Below are 21,654 nucleotides of genomic sequence, written 5' to 3'. Positions count from 1 at the left end.
TACATGGTCATTGCTGGGTTTAAGTGCAATGTGCATTGTCATCAATCATAACTGAGAGGACAAATAATTTATGCATAATAAATTAATGTTCAGAAAAACAAACAAATCAAACAGTGATGATGGTATTGTGAATTTCCTTACCCACAAATGCTACAAAACATAATAACTGTTAACTTTACTGGATGTGAACTATGGCACGTGAAAAGCTGTTTGTAATGGACTTTCACGGACATGCTGACCCTTCAGGTCCTGTGCAAAACAGAAACAAAATATTGCTGCAGTGCTCAATACAATTGGCTCTATATCAAATTTGCAGACCAGACTTTCCATTAGTCAACAGTAATTTCACCCTAAATGCCTCTCAGAAAGTATACTTGTTTGACAAAACTGGAATAGACTAAATATTAAAAGCAAATCTACTGTCATTGTCAATAGTCCAGTACAGTAAAAAATATAATTTTGCAGGCATTGTTTAGATGGTTGGACACACTGTAAAATGTGTAGTTTGTATTTGTAATAAATAATTGTTAATAGCATAATATAAATGCTTCCAATTACATCTGGTTGAAACATCTGAGAATGTTCTGACATAAAATTACAGCATCCAAATTAAGAATGCAACTGACCATCTTGGGCATGAGCAATAAGTGTTGGTCTAGCCAATGATGCCCAAATCCCATGTACGATCTTATAAAAAAATGAAACCATCACACCAAAGGAACATTAATACATACAGATTACTATTGAAAGAAGAGAGAAGGTTTTGACCAACATGGAAAATCGAAGTTAATTGTTTACACCTTTTCCTACATGTTGCATTATGAAGGACCTGATCAGAAATAATGTACCTGGAAAAGAAGGGGGAAGAAAAGATAAATGCTAGATATAGCTTAAGCTATTACTCTCTTGCATTTAGTAGCCTTCTTCCACAATTGTGTTCAGTCCTCAGTAACTTTCTCTTTACCATAGTAGAATCTTCTTAGTAATGACAAAATTACAGTGCTTTATTGAAAGGGATTTCTGTGGTCAAAGATTAGAATTAGATCATTTTCAATGTTTAAAGGAATTAATTACACAAGACACTTGAAATGATATAAATTCCCCAGCATGAGATTATGTCATTGTATTGTCGAGCCACAAAGACCAAATAGGTCAACTGGCTTGGCAACAGAAACACTACATCTGAAGTAAAAGCCTTCTGCGGATGCACTGGGAGTGACAGCATAGCACACGTGTGACATTAAACTTTGGGTGAGCACATTGGGCAAACAAAATCTAAGTGGGATAGAAGAGCAGCGGGATCTACATGCATAGAATCAAACGTCACTAAAATTAGCTTAACAAGTCCATATTAATGCAAAAAAAAAATTAGGCCTCTAAGCTCAGAGTGTAACATTTAATAATCACTAATAAATCTAGTAGGAAATTTAGAAGAAACGCCTTTACCCAGACAGTAGTTGGGATTGTGGAATAGTTCAGGTGTCTCGTACAGAGGTATTTAGTGGGATGCTAGTGACAAACTAGGGGGAAAAAAGACACAAATGACATTAGTTGAAGAATGGTGTGAGGTGGTAAATGTGTCTATAAATATTATCACAGACTTGTAGGACTGTCTTTTGTGTGCTATAATTACTTTACATTGTTATGTAGAGTCATAGAAGAGTGGCTGGTATGTCTCTCACATTGAACTCTCCAGCCAGCTATCATAAATGAATAAGTACCAAGTGAGGAGAGCAGGTGATGTGTGTTTTATATTTAGCTAGCATTTGCTAATTACTTCCGTCATGCACAAGGCAATTTCAGTTTATCATTTCAAACATGTGGCAATTTAGTGATTAAATTATATGTAACAGTATTGGAGCTTCCATAACCATTGCTTTTAGTTGAGGTATTACAGTTTGGCACGACAAGTGTTGGTCTGCAGCATACACTCAATAGTTGACAGTTTTGTTCAAATGCAATTCAATAAAAGCAAAGTTAATTTCATCTCCTAAAGAAAGAAAATCCCTTATGGCAAAATACTTTTTGTAATATTAGTGCAAAGCTAACATTAAACAAATCGAATCTGATCAAGAGGCATCTTGCACTGGAAGTATTGCATCTGCAAGTTTGAGATTATTACAACGCACGGGGCTAAGGTTTAAAAGCACAACATTACAACAGTTAGTTCGCTTAGTATTACTTATTAACAAAACTTGTGTAACTATGTGCCTAGACTTTAGAATTTTCACTGAAACCAACTGTAGATACAAACAACTTGTAACATATCTAAACCCAGCCAGCTGGGCATCATTGTGTAAGAGCTCCACTGTTTAAACAGTCTCTGTGACAGTGAATGTTAGTAACAGCCATCCCTCCAGCTTCCATCTTTAAGAGAACTGAGTGCTGTGAGGGGCTTTGGGGGCTGAAGAAAACTGGAGAGAAAAGGAAAGAAATAGCAGGTTAAATCACAGGCCACAAAGTTTTCATTTTCAAGTTAAAAATGCATATTATACATCTGTATTTCCATTTTGGTTTGGATAAAACAGATTCCTATATGAAAAAAGTAGTGCTGGAAATACCAAGCAAGTTTGGTAGCTTCTGTGGAGAAAGAAAAGACAGTTAAAGTTTTGAGTTGAATATGACTTTTCTTCAGAGCTTCTGGAATCAAAATTGCTGTCAAACCTTTTAACGCATTTCTGAGATTACAACACTTCATGATTTCTAAAGTGGCTGTGAAGCATTTTGGTAACCAAGGAAGAAACTATATAAATGCAAGATATTCTTTTCCCTCATGAAAATACTAAATTATGTTTATTTTCAGAAAAGAGGTAAAACAATATTATCCTTGTTGATATACCATTGTCCAGAAATGGATGGTGTTGGTGAATGCATCGTTAGTAGATGACCTTGCATTATTGGACGTGTGACAAAGTGATTTACATCTATATGAAAATTACAGAAAAATATCATAAAAGTGCATAATATTCACTAATATTGTGTACAGCCACTTCTGGTATAATATATTGTGTAACTTAGCCACACATCCACCAATGTCCAACATAAATTACTGAAGCCAAATTGCTGACAATAAAATAAGTTGGTTTCAGTACAGCATGATTCTTCTAATTGTACTCAACTTGTTGATTCAATGGTCTAACATTTAAAAAGCGAAATAATGACATTTTTGGAGACTCGAGACCAAATGTAGTTTTTAGTTTAACTGGGGTTTAGTGGTTTAGTTCAGAGTGTAAGGACATAACTTAGCCACTATTTTAAAGCATTAATTTAGTTCATATTTTTGTAATGATGTTATAAATTGCTATAACCACATTTATCACACAAATGCACATGAAAACCTGTTGCATAGCAATTATATCCTCCCACGCTGAAGTATTCCACTGGCAAGAGGCTATAATTATGTGGCAAATTGGCACAGGTAGTTCTCATTATAACTGAATTGAAAAAATTAATAGGAAGCATATATAGACATAACATTCTTAACAGTTTAATTACCAATCTACTTTGGAGTTTATCAGAAGGTACACACACACATTGCACAATTGTGTTATACTTAAGGGTCAATAATATGTGGGGCTGGAGAGGCACAGCATTGGAGGAGAAGGAAAATCAACATTTCGGATCAGGACTAGAGAGGGGAAGGGAGCGCATAAATAAATGGAAGGGATCAGGCTGGGGGAAGGTAGGTGAGATGGCGATAGGTGGACATAGGTAAGGGGGTAATTGTGCTTGGTCAATGAGAAGGGTGGAGCAGATAGGTGAGAAGGAAGAGATGGACAGGTTAGGTCAAGTCAAGGAGGCAGGGAGGACAGAGGGCTGGATATGGGATGAGGTTGGGGGTGGGGAGATTTTGAAGCTGGTGAACTCTCTGTTGAGGCCATTAGGCTGTAAACGCTCGAGGCGGAATATAAGGTGAAGTTCCTTCAGTTTGCGTGTGGCCTCATCTTGACAATGAAGGGCGGCCCAGGATGGACATGTTGCCTGGGGGGTGGTGGGGTGGGAGTTGAAATGGCTGGCAACTGGAAGCTAATTGTTGATTGGAGCGTACAGAGTGCAGATGCTCTGCAAACCCCAGTCAGAGTGCACTTGGTCTCTTTGATGTAGAGGAGACCACATCAGGAGCAATGGATGCAGTAGACCAGGTTAGAAGTGCAGGTGAATCTCTGTTAGGTTTGAAATGATTGTTTGGGGCCTTGGACGGAGGTGAGAGGGGAGGTGTAGGGAAAGGTGCCGGGTGTGGAGGAGAAGTTGGTGGGGAATGTGGAACTGATGAGGGAGTCGTGGAGTGAACGGTCCCTACAGAAAGCAGGTGGGGTCTGGAAGGAAATATCTTTTTGATGATGAATCTGACTGCAGGTGGTGAAAATGGCAGAGGATAATGCATTGGATTTAGAACTGGTGCGGTGAAATGTGAGGACCAGGGGACTCCATCCTTATTGTGGTTAAGGGGAGAGGGTTTAAGGACAGAGGTGCGGGAAATGGAGGAGATGCAGTTGAAGCTTTATTAATTACAGGAGAGAGGAAATGACGGTCCTTAAAGTAGGAGGACATCTGGGATGTCTTGGAGTAGAATCTCTCATCCTGGGGGGCAGATACAGCAGAGGCAGAAGAATTGGGAGTATGGGATCACATTTTGGCAGGAGGGTGGGTGAAAGGAGGTGTAGTCGAGGTAGCTGTGGGAGTCAGTGGATTTGAAATGGATGTTGGTGCTAAGTCAGTTACCACAGAGGGAGATGGAGAGGTTCATGAGAATTTGAAATTGGGTTGAAGGTGTGGGTGAAGTTAATGAACAGTTTGAGCTTCTTGTGGGAGCAAGAGGCAACGCAGATACAGTCATCAAGTTACTGTAGGAAAAAGTGAGGAATGGTGCTAGTGTAACTGCAGAAGAGATATGTTCCACATATCCCACAAAGAGGCAGACATAGCTTATGTATGCTTCATTTTATAACTATTAAAATAATGACTGGCTGCTGAGGTATGGGACAAACGAAACCTAGTTTCATTTTGACTCAACTGCATTTAGTGGCGCTGCAATTGCAGACAGTTCATTTTGTTCCCATGCACATTTGCAGTGTCTATATTAAAGATATAGCCCACATAACTTTATATAGTACATAAGACATAAGAGTGGAAGTAAGGCCATTCTGCCCATCAAATCCACTCCGCCATTTAATCATGGTTGATGGGTGTTTCAACTCCACTTACCCACACTTTTCTCCGTTGCCCTTAATTCCTTGCGAGATCAAGAACTTATCAATCTCTGATTTGAAGATATCTAAGATCCTGGCCTCCAATGCGTTCGGTGACAATGAATTTCACAGGCCCACTACTCTCTGACTGAAGAAATATCTCTTCATTTCAGTTTTAAAATTGACCCCCCCCTCCAATTCTAAGGCTATGCCCACAGGTCCTAGTCTCCACGCCTAATCGAAACAGTTTCCCAGCATCCACCCTTTCTGAACCGTTACTTCATCTCCTTTAATTCACTTCCCCCATCCCTATTAACATGTTTAATCCCTTACTAATTACATGCTTAATTAGTGTTAATTATCACGAATATACTTAACACTGTATTGTTACATTCCAATCTTATTCATCACAAACCCATAATCAACACCAGCCATTTGATATTACTATCCCTCTTCAATTTCCAATTATAAGAGAGACCTACATAAGTTCGTAAAACCTGCACCTCACTCCATAAGGCATATGTTGTATGGTTTGTGGAAACTGATTGATTAGTTGGTCATGTTATTGGTTAATCATGAATATTTGATCAAACCTGGCATCTGATTACCACTAATCACTTCCAATTTCTGCCTAGAACTGAAATAAAAATAGATAAATGTGAACTTGCCTCCACATTAAAATCATTATTAAAGAAGAGAATCCCTTTTAGTGTAGAAGCAGATGTTTTCACTCATCGAGACCACACTGACCCTTTGACGAGCATTCCACCCAGACTCTACCCCTGTAACCCTACATTCCCCATGGCCAATCCACCGAATCTGCACATCTTTGGACTGTGGGAGGAAACTGAAGCACCTGGCAGAAACCCACCCAGACACAGGGAGAATGTACAAATTCCACACCAAGAGTCACCCAAGGCTGAAATCAAACCCTGGTCCCTGGAGCTGTGAGGCAGCAGTGCTAACCACTGAGCCACTATGCCACCCTACACTATATATACAATAGTACTATATGTTCATTTGGAAAAACTACACAGGCACTCACTGGTTAGCACTGCTGCCTCACAATGCCAGGGACCCAGCTTCTATTCCACCTTCAGTAACTGTGTGTTTACATATTCTCCCATGTCTGCGTAGGTTTCCACCAGGTGCTCCGGTTTCCTCCTACAGTCCAAAGATGTCAACATTACATTGGTTGACTTTGCTAAATTGCTCATTGTATTCAGAGGTGTGTAAGTTAGGTGCATTATAAATGGGAAATGCCAGGTTACAGGGTTAGGGTAAGGGGATGGTTCTGGGTGGGATACTCTTTGGAGAGTTGGTGTGGACTCATTGGGCTGAATGGCCTGTTTCCACACTGTAATGATTCCTTTCTAAAAAAAAAGAAATTCCATTAAGCTCTGTACAGAGTCTGAAATCACATTCATGGAGCAGGGATTAAGCTTCATCAGTTTTCAAGACACACAATAAATGGGATTGCTTTCTCAAGAGGCAGCAGAGAGAAATTAAGCTACACTCAAGTCTCTGATTTACATCCATCTCTGGACAAGATCAAACAACAAGGCACTATCACTGGCACTGTCAAGTATAGAAAATTCCTAGAAATAAATAAAAGCACTTACTTCACAGATTAAAAAGTACTGCTTAAAACATGACTCACCTTCGGACAGGTTGTGCTAATTTGCTTCTGGGTATTCCACTACCTCCAATAGCAGATGTCGGTCTGGGAAGGCCACTCCGACCTGGTATCCCCGTGTTACTGGGCCTATTTGGTAAAGGGATACCAGTACTCGAAATGGAATGCAAACTGACAGACGTATGGATTCCATTTGTATTATTAACAGTTGGGCTCACATAAGCTGTAGCCTTAGGTGGCTGCCTGACCGACAATGGAAAATGGCTGACACTGTTTACTCGGTGTTGTAGCTTATTGAGAGAAGGACCTAGAGAGAAAGTAAAGATTCAAATTATTCAAATAGGAGGTTTATTTACTTCCCCTGTTGTATTTGTGACCTTCAGTTAGAGCATTTGTAAGAATGCTTGCATGTTGCACGCAACTGCATTTATCTCTAAACTAAAATGTGCTTCAGCAGACAGCGATGATAGTTATATTTTGTACACTTTTGCAGCATTCTCCTGTCAGCTTACGCTGCACTGTTTCAAGGCATCATCTCAGCTAAACCAAGCAAACACTGTTTGTGAACTTCCATCATTCAGTTCCTTTATTGTCACAGTACTAGAAGGATCAAAAATTCAAAATGATTACACAGCAACTCTTGGCTGATTTAAACAGAATGTGAAGTAGATTTAATTCAATTGTTGTACATTGTATACCATTTGCAATGATCTACACTATAGGAATGCTGAATACTAGAAAATTATCAGTTTAATTTGCTACTGTTTTGGTCATAATGAATCACAGTCAAACACAACAAGATTGTCAATAGAAACAAGTGACCATGCAGTATCATTTAATGGCACATTATAACAAGGGCCCCACTTTCTGGAATTCCTTCTCTAAACAATTGTTCCCTAATGATGTCCAGAAGGTTCTTAATTTTTCTCAACGTTTCATGTCCTTTTCCAAACTTTGTTTCACAATTTGTGAATGTCCACTCTTGCAAAGCATTCAAACTTCTCTCTGCACATCATGAATTGCTATAGAAAGCTAAATTACTATAAAATTCCCCCTATTACAGCACAAATTTGATAAATATTACAGCAACTCAGTTACAAGTTTCAAATGTAGATTAAGAAAGTGAAATTGTGTATGACTAGCCATTGTGTCACACATTTGCTCCTTGTACAAGCTTGAGATGGTGACATAGTTGGAATATCACAAGACGAGTAATCTAGGCTCACATTCTGAACACAGGGGATTGAATCACATGTAACTAGTGTTGAATATTGTAAATTCCCATCTGGTTCAATAATGTCCTTTAGGGGAAGGGAATCAGCCACCTTTACCTGGTCTGACTTACAGGCAATTCAGGACCAACAGCAATGTGACTCTTAATAGGCTCATAACTGCCCTCTAGACAATAAGGGTAGGTCAATAGATGGTGGCCCAGTCAGCAATGCACACATCCCATGAATGAATAAACAAAATAATAAATTCCTTGGTTACCCTTAAAATGTGTGGCAGCTGATCTACTTGTTAATCATTGGGTGGTAACCGTATTCAGTCGGGTCTAATTCAGGACCTACATGTGTATGTAAGTATGCATATACCGCAGCAGGCTGAACTATTGGAATAGAAGAGTGTGGTGCTGGAAAAGCACAACAGGTCAGGTAGCATCAAAGGAGCAGGAAAATTGACGTTTTGGGCAAAAGCCCTTCATCAGGAATAGGGCCAGGATCATTGGGAATGGAGAGTTAAATGAGATGAGGTGGGGTTGGGGGAACTTAGCTGAGAGGTGCAATAGGTGGATGGAGGTGGGGGTAATGATGATAGGTCAGAAGGGAGAGTAGAGTGGATAGGTGGGAAGGAGTTAGAAGGTTGGAACTGGGATCAGGTGGGGGGAGGGAAAATGAGGAAACTGGTGAAATCCACATTGATGCCATGGGGTTGGCGGGTCCTGAGGCAGAAGATGAGGCATTCTTCCTTCAGGTATTGGATGATTAGGGAGTGGCGGTAGAGCAGCCCCAAGACCTGCATATCCTTGGCGGAGTGGGAGGGGGAGTTGAAGTGTTCTAACGCAGGGCGGTGGGGTTGGTTGGTGTGGGTGTCCCAGAGGTGTTCTCTGAACTGCTCTGTGAGCAGGCTCAGAACTATTGGAAGCGCCCAATGTGTAATTTGTATCTCTTTAAATAAAATCCAGCAAGCAAAACAAAATTTGAATTCAGAGTTCTATTAAACAGCCTGGCTGTACAGAGTTTTGACAAACTGATAAAGACTAAAATAAAGAAAATAAGACTCAGCCTCTATCAGCAGATCAGATATTATCAACATGTGCCTCTCCCTCTTTTGGAACAATGCAATCGACTACACAGCTGTTCTGAGAGCTGAGCTAGTTTTATTTGGCATTGGCAAATCAGCCGATTCTGCCAGGGGGGCTTTTGGGAAGTGAACTTCATTTGGATTGGATGCTTGACAAGCACTGTTGGAGGTGCCCATGGTATCACTGTGTTGCCATGGAGATAGATAGGGTGAGAATCATCCTCCAATAGGAGAACTACTCTACTTTAAAGCAAAATTCCTGCTCTCAGTGCATCAGAGAGAAAATACCAAAAGATTGTCATCTCCTTAACTCCTTGCAAGTTATACTTCTGCATTAACCAGATCGTCTTCCACAGTTGCTGCCAGCTACAATATGATCTGACCACAGAATTGAATGCCCTCTTCCTTTACCTCTCTATTTATTGGATGGAAGGAGTTGATTTGATTCATTATTGTCACATGTACCAAGGTACAATGAATAGTTTTGTCTTGTGTGCAGTACAGGCAGGTCAGATCATACAAAGTGCATTTGGGTAATAGAACAGAGTGAAGAATACACTGTTATGGCTACAGAGAAGGTGCACAGAAAGCGAGATCAACCATTAAATTAAAATTTGAGAGATCCCTTCAAAAGTCTAATAATAGTGGGAAAGAAGCTCTTCTTCAATCTACTTAAGTGTATATACAAAGCTTTATATTTTCTGCCTGATGGAAGAGGGTGTAAGAGAGTATAACCAGGGTGGGAGGGGTCTTTGATGATGTTGGCTGCTTTTCTGGGGCAGCGGGGAGTACAGATGGAATCAATGGATGGAAGGCTAGTTTGTGAGATGGACTGGGCTATGTGCACAACTCATTGTAGTTTCTTGCAGTCTTGAGAAGAGCAGTTGTCAAACCATGTTGTGATGCATTCAGATAGAATGCTTTGTACGGTGCATCTATAAAAATTGGTAAGAGTGCTTGTGGACAAGCCAAATTTCCTTAGCCTCCTGAGGAAGTAGAGACATCGTTGTGCTTTCTTGACCAGTGCATTGGCATGGGTGGACCAGGACAGATTGTTGGTGATCATCATTCCCAGCAGCGTGGCATTTTCAACCATCTCTGGGCTATGGCTAAGCTGTCTAAGCCGCTGGATTCAGGTGATTATCTCCACACAGGCTTGGGTTTGTCTCCCACTGTTGCCTAATGTGCGTGATTTTTGAGGGCAGCACCATGGCTCAGTGGCTAGCACTGCTGCCTCACAGCACGAGGGACCGGGATTCATTCCCCGCCTTGGGCAACTGTCTGTGTGGAGTTTGCACGTTCTCCCAGTGTCTGCGTGGATTTCCTCTGGGTGCTGCGGTTTCCTCCCACAGTCCAAAGATGTGCAGGTTAGGTGAATTGGCCATGCTAAATTGCCCGTAGAGTTAGGTGCATTAGTCAGAGGTAAAGAAAAAAATGTAGGGTAAGGGAACGGGTCTGGGTGGGTTGCTCTTCGGAAGGTCGGTGTGGACTTGTTGGGCCGAAGGGCCTGTTTCCACACTAAGGAATCTAATCTAATCTCCACCTCAGCACCGTTGATACAGACTGGGCTGTGCCCTCCACTTTGGTTTCTAAAGTCAATAACCAGTTCCTTCATTTTGTTGACATTGATGGAGAAATTGTCATCTTTACACCATGCCACTAAGCGCTCGATTTCTTTCCCGTATTCTGTCTCATCATTGATTGAAATCCACCCTACAACAGTGGTGTCGTTGGCAAACCTGTAAATGGAGTTGGAGCAGAATTTGGTCATAGTCATGAGTGTATAAGGAGTATAGTAGGGGGCTGAACACGCTGCCTTGCAGGGCACTGATGTTGATGATTATGGTGGGGAAAGTGTATTCGCCTATTCTTACTGATAGCGGTCTGACTGTGGATCTGGAAGTCGAGGAACCAGTTACAGGAGGTGAGGGGGGGGGGGGGTGGGGGGTGCGAGACCTAGGTCTCGGAGCTTAGAGATGAATTTGTTTGGAGTATCAGGGGTTGACAGCAGAACCTCAATCAATATGTAGGAGCCTGACATAGGTATCCTTGTTATACAGATGCTCCAGGAATGAGGATAGGGTCAAGGAGATGGCACCTGCTGTTGACCTGCTGAGCCTGTACAAGAACTGCAAAGGATCAAGGCAATTTGGTAGGCTGAAGATGGTGTGAGCTATGGCAAACCTCTTGAAGCTCTTCGTAATCTCCCCTCCATGCCTTCTTATTTCACTTCTATATCACCTTTTCAAACAACTGTCTTGTGCTCACAGCTTATGGCACAAATGCAGAAGATGCAATACCTGTTCACTCACTTTCTCTCACACAAACCCTATTTCCTTAAGAGATATGGGTACATTCTTCAAGATAGAACAGTACATTTGTTTGTCATTTTGTAAGCTTCTCTATGCTAGGGACACCAAATGAGGTCAGCTGCCTATTTTGCCAAGTCCCTCTGATCTGAGCACTCTTAGACTTGTCATTTCAATATTCCAGGTGAAAGTGAGGACTGCAGATGCTGGAGATCAGAGTTGAGATTAGAGTGGTGCTGGAAAAGCACAGCAGGTTAGGCAGCATCTGAGGAGCAGGGGAAAAAAAAATGTTTCGGGCAAAAGGCCTTCATCAGGAAAGAGGCTGGGATCGAGATAAATCTATCCACCCCCGAGGCTCCCAGCTTCATTCCTGATGAAGGCCTTTTGCCCAAAATGTTGATATTTCCTGCAGTGCTTTTCCAGCACCACTCTAATCTTGACTATGATTTCAATATTCCACCAATTCTGAATATTCCCTTTACACTGTTTCAATGAGGTTCAATGCAAACTCCAATAAAAACAACATTTGCTTCTGTGCACCTTTTTGAGATGAATAACAAATTTCTTGGAATTATAAAATGGTTTGATGTTGAGGGTAAAGGACTAGACAGAATAAAGTAACAGCATGCGAATCCAAGCTCTTGTTGGTTGTTTGTCTCCTTGTAATGATCCCTGATGAGATTTCCAAATGGATATTATAATTTGTCGAGGGACAAGCAGGTTCTTTGTTTAAAATGGACAATGTTTCAGATTCTAGCAAGTTACTAAGAGAATAAAGCCAGAAGATTCCACAGTCACGAATAAACAGAATAAACTAGTACATCTAGTACATGTACAATTTATACTTTAATATCCAGAATTAACAGTAAGCACCCCCACAGAGAACGTTAAATGTAGAAAAGACAAATCAGATTACTCCACAAACATTGTACAATCCCTCCCCAACATTGACACTAAATCTGTACAAATATTGTCTCATTTACAGAAGATTGCAATTCTCACTATTGACGATCCAGCTTGAGAAACCACTCACAAGCCATTCCATCAATGACTACTCATGACCAGGTAGCTTCTCATGAGGCTGTGCTCCTTGGAATTCTAAGACTGCATCCCAGCACTTACTCAAGCACAATGCCAAAAGCCAAGAAAATGAGCTGGATTTTACTGAACTGATACTTTTTCAAGCTCTAATGTTTCTCAGCTACTGGCACTGTCTTGTGCACTTTCTTCATTCTCAATCACTGCTGCACTGAACCATCAATGGCCCTCAGGCCTTCTTACAAATGGTGACTGCATCAGACAGCTCTCAGGGCTTCTTCTGATCCCTGACTGTAACATCAGGTTGCACCTAATGGCTCCTGGGACTGAGCTCTAACTGCCTGAAGGCTGTTACAGGAAGACCTTTTCAGTATGGAGTCTCATATCCTGCTACAGAACACTCCTAATCACATGCAGTCCTGCAAGGATCCTGTGGCTGGAATTTGTTTTCCACTGCCACCACCCGCTGCAACTATATAAAAAGAAACAATACGTGGAACTCTGGGCTGAACATATACAACCTACCCTACTTTGCACAAGTGCCAGAATTTCTAGGGTATGATATGAGTTGTAGCCTTCAGCATCTGCCTTTGAATTTCAAGTTTCTTAATGCCTTGCGCCTGCATCCCATCCTTCACTCTGCTGTCATGTTTCCAATCTAACATGTGCCATGACTGGGAATCTTACCTGCTTCTCCATTTTTTCCACCATCTAACCCCTCCCTTGTGTCACTTGAATTCATTTTTCCCATGTTTGAGTGTACTGTTAATTTCAGTCTCTGGAGTAGTGGTGCTGGAAGAGCACAGCAGTTCAGGCAGCATCCAATGAGCAGTAAAATCGACGTTTCGGGCAAAAGCCCTTCATCAGGAATAAAGGCAGAGAGCCTGAAGCGTGGAGAGGTAAGCTAGAGGGTGGAGATGGGGAGAAAATAGCATAGAGTACAATAGGTGAGTGGGGGAGGAGATGAAGGTGATAGGTCATGGAGGAGAGGGTGGAGTGGATAGGTAGAAAAGAAGATAGGCAGGTAGGACAAGTTCGGACAAGTCATGGGGACAGTGCTGAGCTGGAAGCTCGGAACTAGGGTGAGGTGGGGGGAAGGGGAAATGAGGAAAATGCTGAAGTCTACATTGATGCAACGGGGTTGAAGTGTTCCGAGGCGGAAAATGAGGCGTACTTCCTCCAGGTGTCTGGTGGTGAGGGAGCGGCGGTGAAGGAGGCCCAGGACCTCCATGTCCTCGGCAGAGTGGGAGGGGGAGTTGAAATGTTGGGCCGGGTGTCCTGGAGATGTTCCCTAAAAGCGCTCTGCTAAGAGGCGTCCAGTCTCCCCAATGTAGAGGAGACTGCAACGGGAGCAACGGATACAATACATGATATTGGTGGATGTGCAGGTAACACTTTGCTGGATGTGGAAGGCTCCTTTAGGGCCTTGGATAGAGGTGAGGGAGGAGGTGTGGGTGCAGGTTTTACAGTTCCTGCGGTGGCAGGGGAAGGTGCCAGGATGGGAGGGTGGGTTGTAGGGGGACGTGGACCTGACCAGGTAGTGACGGAGGGAACGGTCTTTGCGGAAGGCGGAAAGGGGTAGGAAGGGAAATATATCTCTGGTGGTGGGGTCCGTTTGGAGTTGGTGGAAATGTCGGCAGATGATTTAGTTTATACGAAGGTTGGTAGGGTGGAAGGTGAGCACCAGGGGCGGTCTGTCCTTGTTACGGTTGGAGGGGTGGGGTCTGAGGGCGGAGGCGCGGGATGTGGACGAGATGCATTGGAGGGCATCATTAACCACGTGGGAAGGGAAATTGAGGTCTCTAAAGAAGGAGGCCATCTGGTGTGTTCTGTGGTGGAACTAGTCCTCCTGGGAGCAGATATGGCGGAGGTGGAGGAATTGGGATTACGGAATGGCATTTTTGCAAGAGGTAGGGTGGGGAGAGGTGTAATCCAGGTAGCTGTGGGAGTCGGTGAGTTTGTAAAAAATGTCAGTGTCAAGTCGGTCGTCATTAATGGAGATGGAGAGGTCCAGGAAGGGGAGGGAGGTGTCAGAGATGGTCCAGGTAAATTTAAGGTCAGGGTGGAATGTGTTGGTGAAGTTGATGAATTGCTCAACCTCCTCGCGGGAGCATGATGTGGCGCTTATGCAGTCATCAATGTAACGGAGGAAGAGGAGGGGAGGGGAGTGGTGCCAGTGTAATTACGGAAGATCGACTGTTCTACAGAGCCAACAAAGAGACAGGCATAGCTGGGGCCCACATGTGTGGCCATGGCTACCCCTTTGATCTGGAGGAAGTGGGAGGATTCGAAGGAGAAATTGTTAAGGGTGAGGACCAGTTCGGCCAAACGAATGAGTGTGTCGGTGGAAGGGTGCTGTTGGGGACATCAGGAGAGGTAAAAATGGAGGGCTTGGAGGCCTTGGTCATGGCGGATGGAGGTGTAGAGGGATTGGATATCCATGGTGAAGATGAGGCGTTGGTGGCCGGGGAAACGGAAGTCTCGAACATATGTGGGGAGTTCCTGGACTAGGGGGGATAGGACAGTGTCGAGGTAGGTAGAAATGAGTTCAGTGGGGCAGGAGCATGCTGAGACAATGGGTCGGCCAGGGTGGTCAGGCTTGTGGATCTTGGGAAGGAGGTAGAACCTGGCAGTGCGGGATGCCCGGACTATGAGGTTGGAAGCTGTGGGTGGGAGATCTCCTGGGGTGATGAGGTTCTGTATGGTCTGGGAGATGATGGTTTGGTGATGCGGGGGTGGGGTCATGGTTGAGGGCGCGGTAGAAAGAGGTGTCCTCGAGTTGGCGTTTGGCTTCAGCAGTGTAGAGGTCAGTGCGCCAGACTACCACTGCGCCCCCTTTATCTGCTGGCTTGATGGTGAGGTCGGGATTGGAGCAGAGGGATCGGAGGGCTGCGCGTTGCGAGGGTGAAAGGTTGGAGTGGGGGAGGTGGGGTAGACAGGTTGAGGCGGTTAATGTCCTGGCGGCAGTTGGAAATGAAGAGGTCGAGGGCAGGTAATAGGCCAGCGCGGGGTGTCCAGGTGGATGCAGTGTGTTGGAGGTGGGCGGGAGTCCTGATTGTGAAAGTAATTCGGATGCGGAGGCGGCGGAAGAAGTGCTCGACGTCACGGCGTGTATTAAATTCATTGATGTGTGGATGGAGGGGATGAAAGTGAGTCCTTTGCTGAGGACAGATCATTCGTACTCAGTGAGGGGGATGTGTAGAGGGATGGTGAAAACTCGGCAGGGCTGGGAGCTGGGATCTGGTGTGGGTGTGGAGCTGAGAGTGGGAGCGGAGCCGGTAACTGGAGTGTGTGAGATAATGGGGGCTATCTACCTCAACGTCAGGTAGGCTGCAGATCATTGCACCTTCCTTTTTTATTCTCTTTTCTCTTCTCCTTTCTATTGTTCTGATAATGTTAAAATACTTGTGCATCAGTCATCTTAAGTTCTGATCTGTGGCTGAAAGACTCATAACAGTTCCACCTTACAAACAAGGAGAAGTTAGGCCTCTCCACCCAACTCCACCGTTTAATAAGATCATGGCTGATCTGATTTTAATCTCAAAACTACATTCCTAGCTATCCTGATAACCTTTTAACCCTTTGTTAAAGAAGAACTTCTGCTTTAAAAATATTCAAGGACTCGGTTTCCAGCATCTTTTCAGAGCGAGTTCCAAAGACTGTCAATCCTCAGAGTGGGAAAAAAAAGCCAAATGTCTGTGTAATACAGGTGCCCCCTGACTTTTAAACGTGGCCCCTAGTTTTTATTATTCCATAAGAGAAAATGTCCTCCGCACAACTACCAAGACCCCTCAGGATTTTATATATTTCAACCAACACCGTTAAACACCTCGAAACACCCAAAGAATTGAGATGAGCCAGTCCAAACCCCTCTCATAATATCTAGATTGGGTGGGTTGTCTTATATCTGGTAAACCCACTTGAAACTCTTTCCAACACCATTACATTCTTCTTTGGATAAGGAGACCAATTCTGTACATATTGCTCCCGACATGGTTTCACCTGTAGCCTACATAACTGAAACATAACCTCTCCACCTTTACATTCAATTTCCCCTCATTGTAAATAATAACATTTTATCAGCTTTCCTAATTAATTGCTGTATCTGCTCACTTTTTATAATTAATGCATGAAGATACAAAGATTTGTCTGCAATCAGTGCTCTTCAGTCTCTATTTCAATAGTGTAATTCTTTTTTAATGCTTCCTGCCAAAATGGACAATTTCATATTTTTCCTGCTACTGAATACTCCATTTGCTAGAACTTCGTTCGCTCAGTTAACCTACCTGAATATTTTTGTAGTCTCTCTTAAGAGCTCTTCACAATGTACTTTCCTACCTATTTTTGTGTTGGTAATAAATCTGGCAAGCATGCTATCCGTCCCTTCAAAGACATTTGCAAAAATTGCAAACTATTGAGGTCCCAGAATTCATACCAATGGTACACAACTCATTACATCTTGCCAATCCTTAATGCCTATGCTTTGTTCCCTATTAGCAGCCAAGCATCTACTCATGCCAACATGCCGGCCCTACACCATGATATTTTTTTCCCGCAAAGGTGTTTGCTTAACTGCATAATTCAATCTTCATTTAGTCATAGATACATTGAAATTTACACCACAGAAGCAGGATACCATTCCACTGTTAAATGCTGTTTCTTTGAACGAGCAGTTGTAATTAGTTCCGCATTGTAGCATTTTGTTCATAATCCTGTAAGCTTCTCAAATTTGAAGGTTTGTCTAACTTCCTTTTAAAATTATCCAGGAAATCAGCTTCTATCACCTTTTTAAAGTGAGTGCATTCCAGAATCTGACAAGTGTAACTGAATAACATGTTGCCTCATCTAACCTCAATAATTTTCCAACAAATTTTAATCTAAACTCTGGACACATTCTCCTCCATCAAAATCTTTCACCTTGGAAACAATGATTAACTTAACCAATCATCACTTAACCTTCTCATTTGAAGAGATCTCTATTAGATAAAATGCTAGCAATTACTTTCAAGCAATTGGTTGCACAGCTCAACATTACAGAAAGAAAAAACAAATGTATCAATCCACATCCTTCCAGAAAGGTCATTTAACTCAAAACTCAAGCTGCATGGAACAAAAAGAAAACTGCAGCTGGCTTTGCAAACTGTGCTGCCTTGTCATTTTATTCTTGCTCCTTTCCCAACAATGATGGGAATTCCTTCATAGCTAAAATGATCTTCAGCAAGAATGACAGGTCTCACAGCAGAGGTATGCTGTTGTCATACAACGAGGACAAAAAGCTACACAATGGTTTTAATTTCGAGGCTTCAGAAAATATCTGTACCAAAACTAAATGCAGTCACCCTGCAATAGGGATTGGACTTGTATATAGCTGAAAGACTCAAACCACAGCCCAGAATACTAGCTTTGTAGAATGATCCACATAAGCTTCCTTCAACTCCTCTTTCTCGCACCCTAATCAGCATATCTTTCTATTCCATTGTAGTTCATGAAACCATCTAGCTCCCCCTTCAATGCATCTGTGCCATTCAACTCAAACACTCCATGTGATAGCAAGATTCACACTTTCAAAAACAGCCTCAGTAACTCAAATTAATAATGCTTCCACTCCCAAAGTAAGCTCCTGTCCCTTTCAGTGACAATAACTAGATGGGGCATCTAGACGGGACTATGACAAGCTGGTCCATAAGTAAACAATGTGCCTAGAAGCTATTAAAAACATCAAGTGTCTTCTATAATGTAAATGCCCAACTATGAAGTTGAGGAACTGGGTTCATTCATCAGAATCACGAAGTAGGAAATATTACAGAAGGAATTCAAACCAAGGTCACAAAGTCAAAATTAAAGTGATAAAGCAACATATTTTAAGTCTAAGTATATCCCATTTGAGTTCATTGATACATCTTCAATGGAAGTAACTCAGATTGCAACAAAGCATTGTGAATTTAACTTGGGGCAGTGTTTTGTAGAGGAATAAGACAGTATTATTTTCTGGGTCTGTAGATTGTGAAAGAGCAAAAATGGCCTTTAGTAGAGTGATATGCGCTTCTTGTCAGATGTGGGAGTTTAAAGAGAGTTGAAGAGTTACTGCGGATTATATCTGCAATAAATGCTGTTGGTCGTGAATCTTATCAGATCAAATGGATCGGTTGGAGAGACAGTTAGAAGCAATGAGGAACTTGCAACAGTATCAGTATGTGATGGATGGCAGTTTATAAGAAGGGGGGAAGCCTCAGATACAGTCACATAGATGGGTTAACTCCAGGAAAGATAAGAGAGGTAGGCAGCTAGTGCAAGAGCCTCCTGTGGCTATACCCGTTTGAAACGGGTTTGCTGTTTTGGAAAATGTAGGGGGTGATGGATTCTCAGGGGAACGTAGCACGAACAGCTAAGTTTCTGGTATTGAGACTGGCTCTCATGCAATGAGGGGTACATTGGGTTCCAAGAAATCAATTGTGTTGGGGACTCTCTAGTCTGAGGTACAGACAAATGTTTCTGTGGCCAGCAGCGAAAAATCAGAAAAAAAAATCAGAACAAATAGCTATTACAGATTGAAGCCCAATTTCAGATACTGAGGTGATTCAGAATACGCAAGTTCAAACAAAGACTTTTGTTGCCTATTCTTCAAAGGAAAAATTCTTCGTAACTGTGAGAGAGAACATACCAAGAAATAATCCTCAAATAACAGACCCGAGGAAGTAAACATTATGGTTTCTTTAATCATGTAATCACGGAGGCCAAAATAAAAGCTCTAAGCTAATCTACAACTTAAAGTTAACAGACTACACACTTCAACACAGTTTAACGTCAGATTAACAATAAGTATCTGCTGCTACAGGCTGAAAATGTGTTGCTTACATTCCTGTGAAATGGACAGTAAGGAAAGATAATCAATTTGTAGTAATCCAGGGTATGGGCAATATGAAATTGCCTGGTTCAGAGATCTAGGATACTGTAGAAAGTAAATTGTTTGTTTGAACAAGGCGATCATCCTCCACAAAGGAAATATGTTGGTTACATTCCTGTGAAAGGGACACTAAGGAAAGATAATCAATTTCTAGTGACCCAGGGTATGGGCAATATGAAATTGCCTGGTTCAGAGATGCAGGATGCTGTAGAAAATAAATTGTTTGTTTCAATAAGGCAATCATCCTCCACAAAGGAAATGCATGAGGTTAAAAGTGCCCCCAAAGTTACAATGGAGCAATTGCCTGTTTCAGTAGGAAAATCGACCTCCATGATGGAAACAAAAGATTTCAAGGAACTTCAGATCCGGGTTGAAAAGCTGGAGTCTGAGCTGCAAACATTGTGGCACATCGGAGAAGAGGCATGTTACTTGGACACTTTGCTCAGAGGAGCTCTCACACCTCAGACTAGGCAATTCAAAATTGGTCTATGATGAGGGAAAAGAGTGATGAGGGAAAAGAGTGATAGACTCTGGAGGACTCAAGGGGTTAAATTTAAGAAGTCTCGGCCCCTGTTACAAGGTTCTTGCAAATTGTGCAGACAAGGGTGAGGACTGCAGTGAGAACAAGCAAACTGATCATCGCACTTTGGTACTGGGAACTATTCAAATGGGGTCAGAAAATAAGAATAACGTGGCGTTAGGGGAAAGTATAATTGAAAGGATAGATACTGCTCTCTATGTTGATGGCAACAACATTCATAAGACTAGGAAATATCTCTTGCTGAAAGACAGCATTTCAATCTGTGCTCAAAGATTGGAGTGTGGCATTGATTTCAATTTGTAGGGCACTGACATTAGTACTGGGGTTAAAGGTAATGGTTCTGGTGGGCCATGCTTCACTTGAACAATGCTGGAACCAGTGACCTGGCAAATTGAATTCCTGAGGGCTGCCTTGGGTGGGATGGCAGTGTGGGGTGTGCATGGTTGGCATAAAGAAATGAGAAGGAGAAGATGACATTGGCATGAGTGTTTCAGAGGCAACCTAACAATAGCTATATGGTAGGATAGAGGATAAATCTGGAGACAATAAGAGCATGTAACAGAGGCAATACATTAATCATGACAACTTTAACCATCATGTAGATTGGGACAGTCAGACAACTAGAGGAGGCCACGAGGGGGAAGACGTAGAGTATATTTGCACAGTTTCCTCGAATATGTTGTGGATGCAACCAGGGATCAGGCTATTTAGGACCTGGTGATGTATGATGAGGCAGAGTAAAAGATCCCCTCAGAACCAGTGGCCATAAAATGGCTGAATGTAGCATTCAGCTTCAAGGGGTAGAATGTGGTTTGGAAACAACTATGCTAAGCTTAAATGAAGGTATTTACAAAATATTGAGGACAGAGCTAGCTGGTGTCGACTGGGAAAGGAGCTTAGCAGGAATGACATTTCAGAAATAATGGCAGATGTTTAAGTAAATAGCTCATGTCTTGTAGCAAGAACCCATTCAGTGAGGAAGGAGGATTCTAGGAAGGAGGTAAGCCAACATGGTTAACCAGGGCAGTTAAGGACAACATCAAATTGAAAGGAAAGCAGACAATGTGTCTAAGACTAGTGATAAGTGACAGCATTGGGGTAATTTTAAAAACCAACAAAAATCAATGACAAAATAATAAAGAGAGAGAAAATAAAGTTTCAGGGCAAACCTGCAAGTAATATCAAAAGAAACAGCAAAAGTGCTTTAAATATATAAAAAAGGAAGAGAGAAGCCAAAGTAAACTTAGCTCTTTAGGGAATGAAACTGGTGAAATAATGAAAGGAAGCCAGGGAATGGCAGAGGAGTTGAATACTTTGCATCAGTCTCCGCAGTAAACGACACTACTAGCACGCCAAAATTACTTAATGATCAAGGGGTAAAAGGAGCAGAGGAAAGAATTACAATAACTACCACTGGAGAAAAAGTGCAAAGGAAGCTAATGGGGCTAAAAATCGATAAGTTCACTCGATAGCCAAGGAGGCATCCAAGGATATTTAAGGAAATGGCTTGAGAGATACTGAATACACTAGTCACAATCTTCCAAAAATTCTTAGCATCTAAACAGCTATATTTGCAAAGGGAAGGAGACAAAAAAAAAAGAACAATGGACCAGATAGCTTAATGTCTGTTATTAGGAAAATATTAAGAGTTTACTATAAAGGATAGTTGAAAATGTGTTGCTGGTTAAAGCACAGCAGGTTAGGCAGCATCCAAGGAATAGGAAATTCGACGT

At 42.2% G+C, this 21,654-nt stretch overlaps 1 protein-coding gene across 1 annotated transcript in view; it reads right to left on the bottom strand.

The window, feature by feature from the left end:
* Positions 1 to 2,151: 2,151 nt before the first annotated feature.
* The window catches only part of slain1a (SLAIN motif family, member 1a), a 55,873-nt gene continuing 36,370 nt past the window's right edge, over positions 2,152 to 21,654 (bottom strand). The window contains exons 3-4 of the mRNA XM_060826527.1: positions 6,850 to 7,132; positions 2,152 to 2,414 (exon numbers count right to left, since the gene is read on the bottom strand). Of these exons, the coding sequence (XP_060682510.1) occupies positions 2,339 to 2,414; positions 6,850 to 7,132 (359 nt within the window). The 3' untranslated portion in view covers positions 2,152 to 2,338. The remainder of the gene's footprint in view (positions 2,415 to 6,849; positions 7,133 to 21,654) is intronic.

The sequence above is a fragment of the Hemiscyllium ocellatum genome, chromosome 6 (genome assembly GCF_020745735.1).
Source record: "Hemiscyllium ocellatum isolate sHemOce1 chromosome 6, sHemOce1.pat.X.cur, whole genome shotgun sequence".
Lineage (NCBI taxonomy): Eukaryota > Metazoa > Chordata > Chondrichthyes > Orectolobiformes > Hemiscylliidae > Hemiscyllium > Hemiscyllium ocellatum.
Note: the sequence above shows the minus strand (reverse complement) of the source record. Positions and strands in the feature narration are given on the sequence as shown.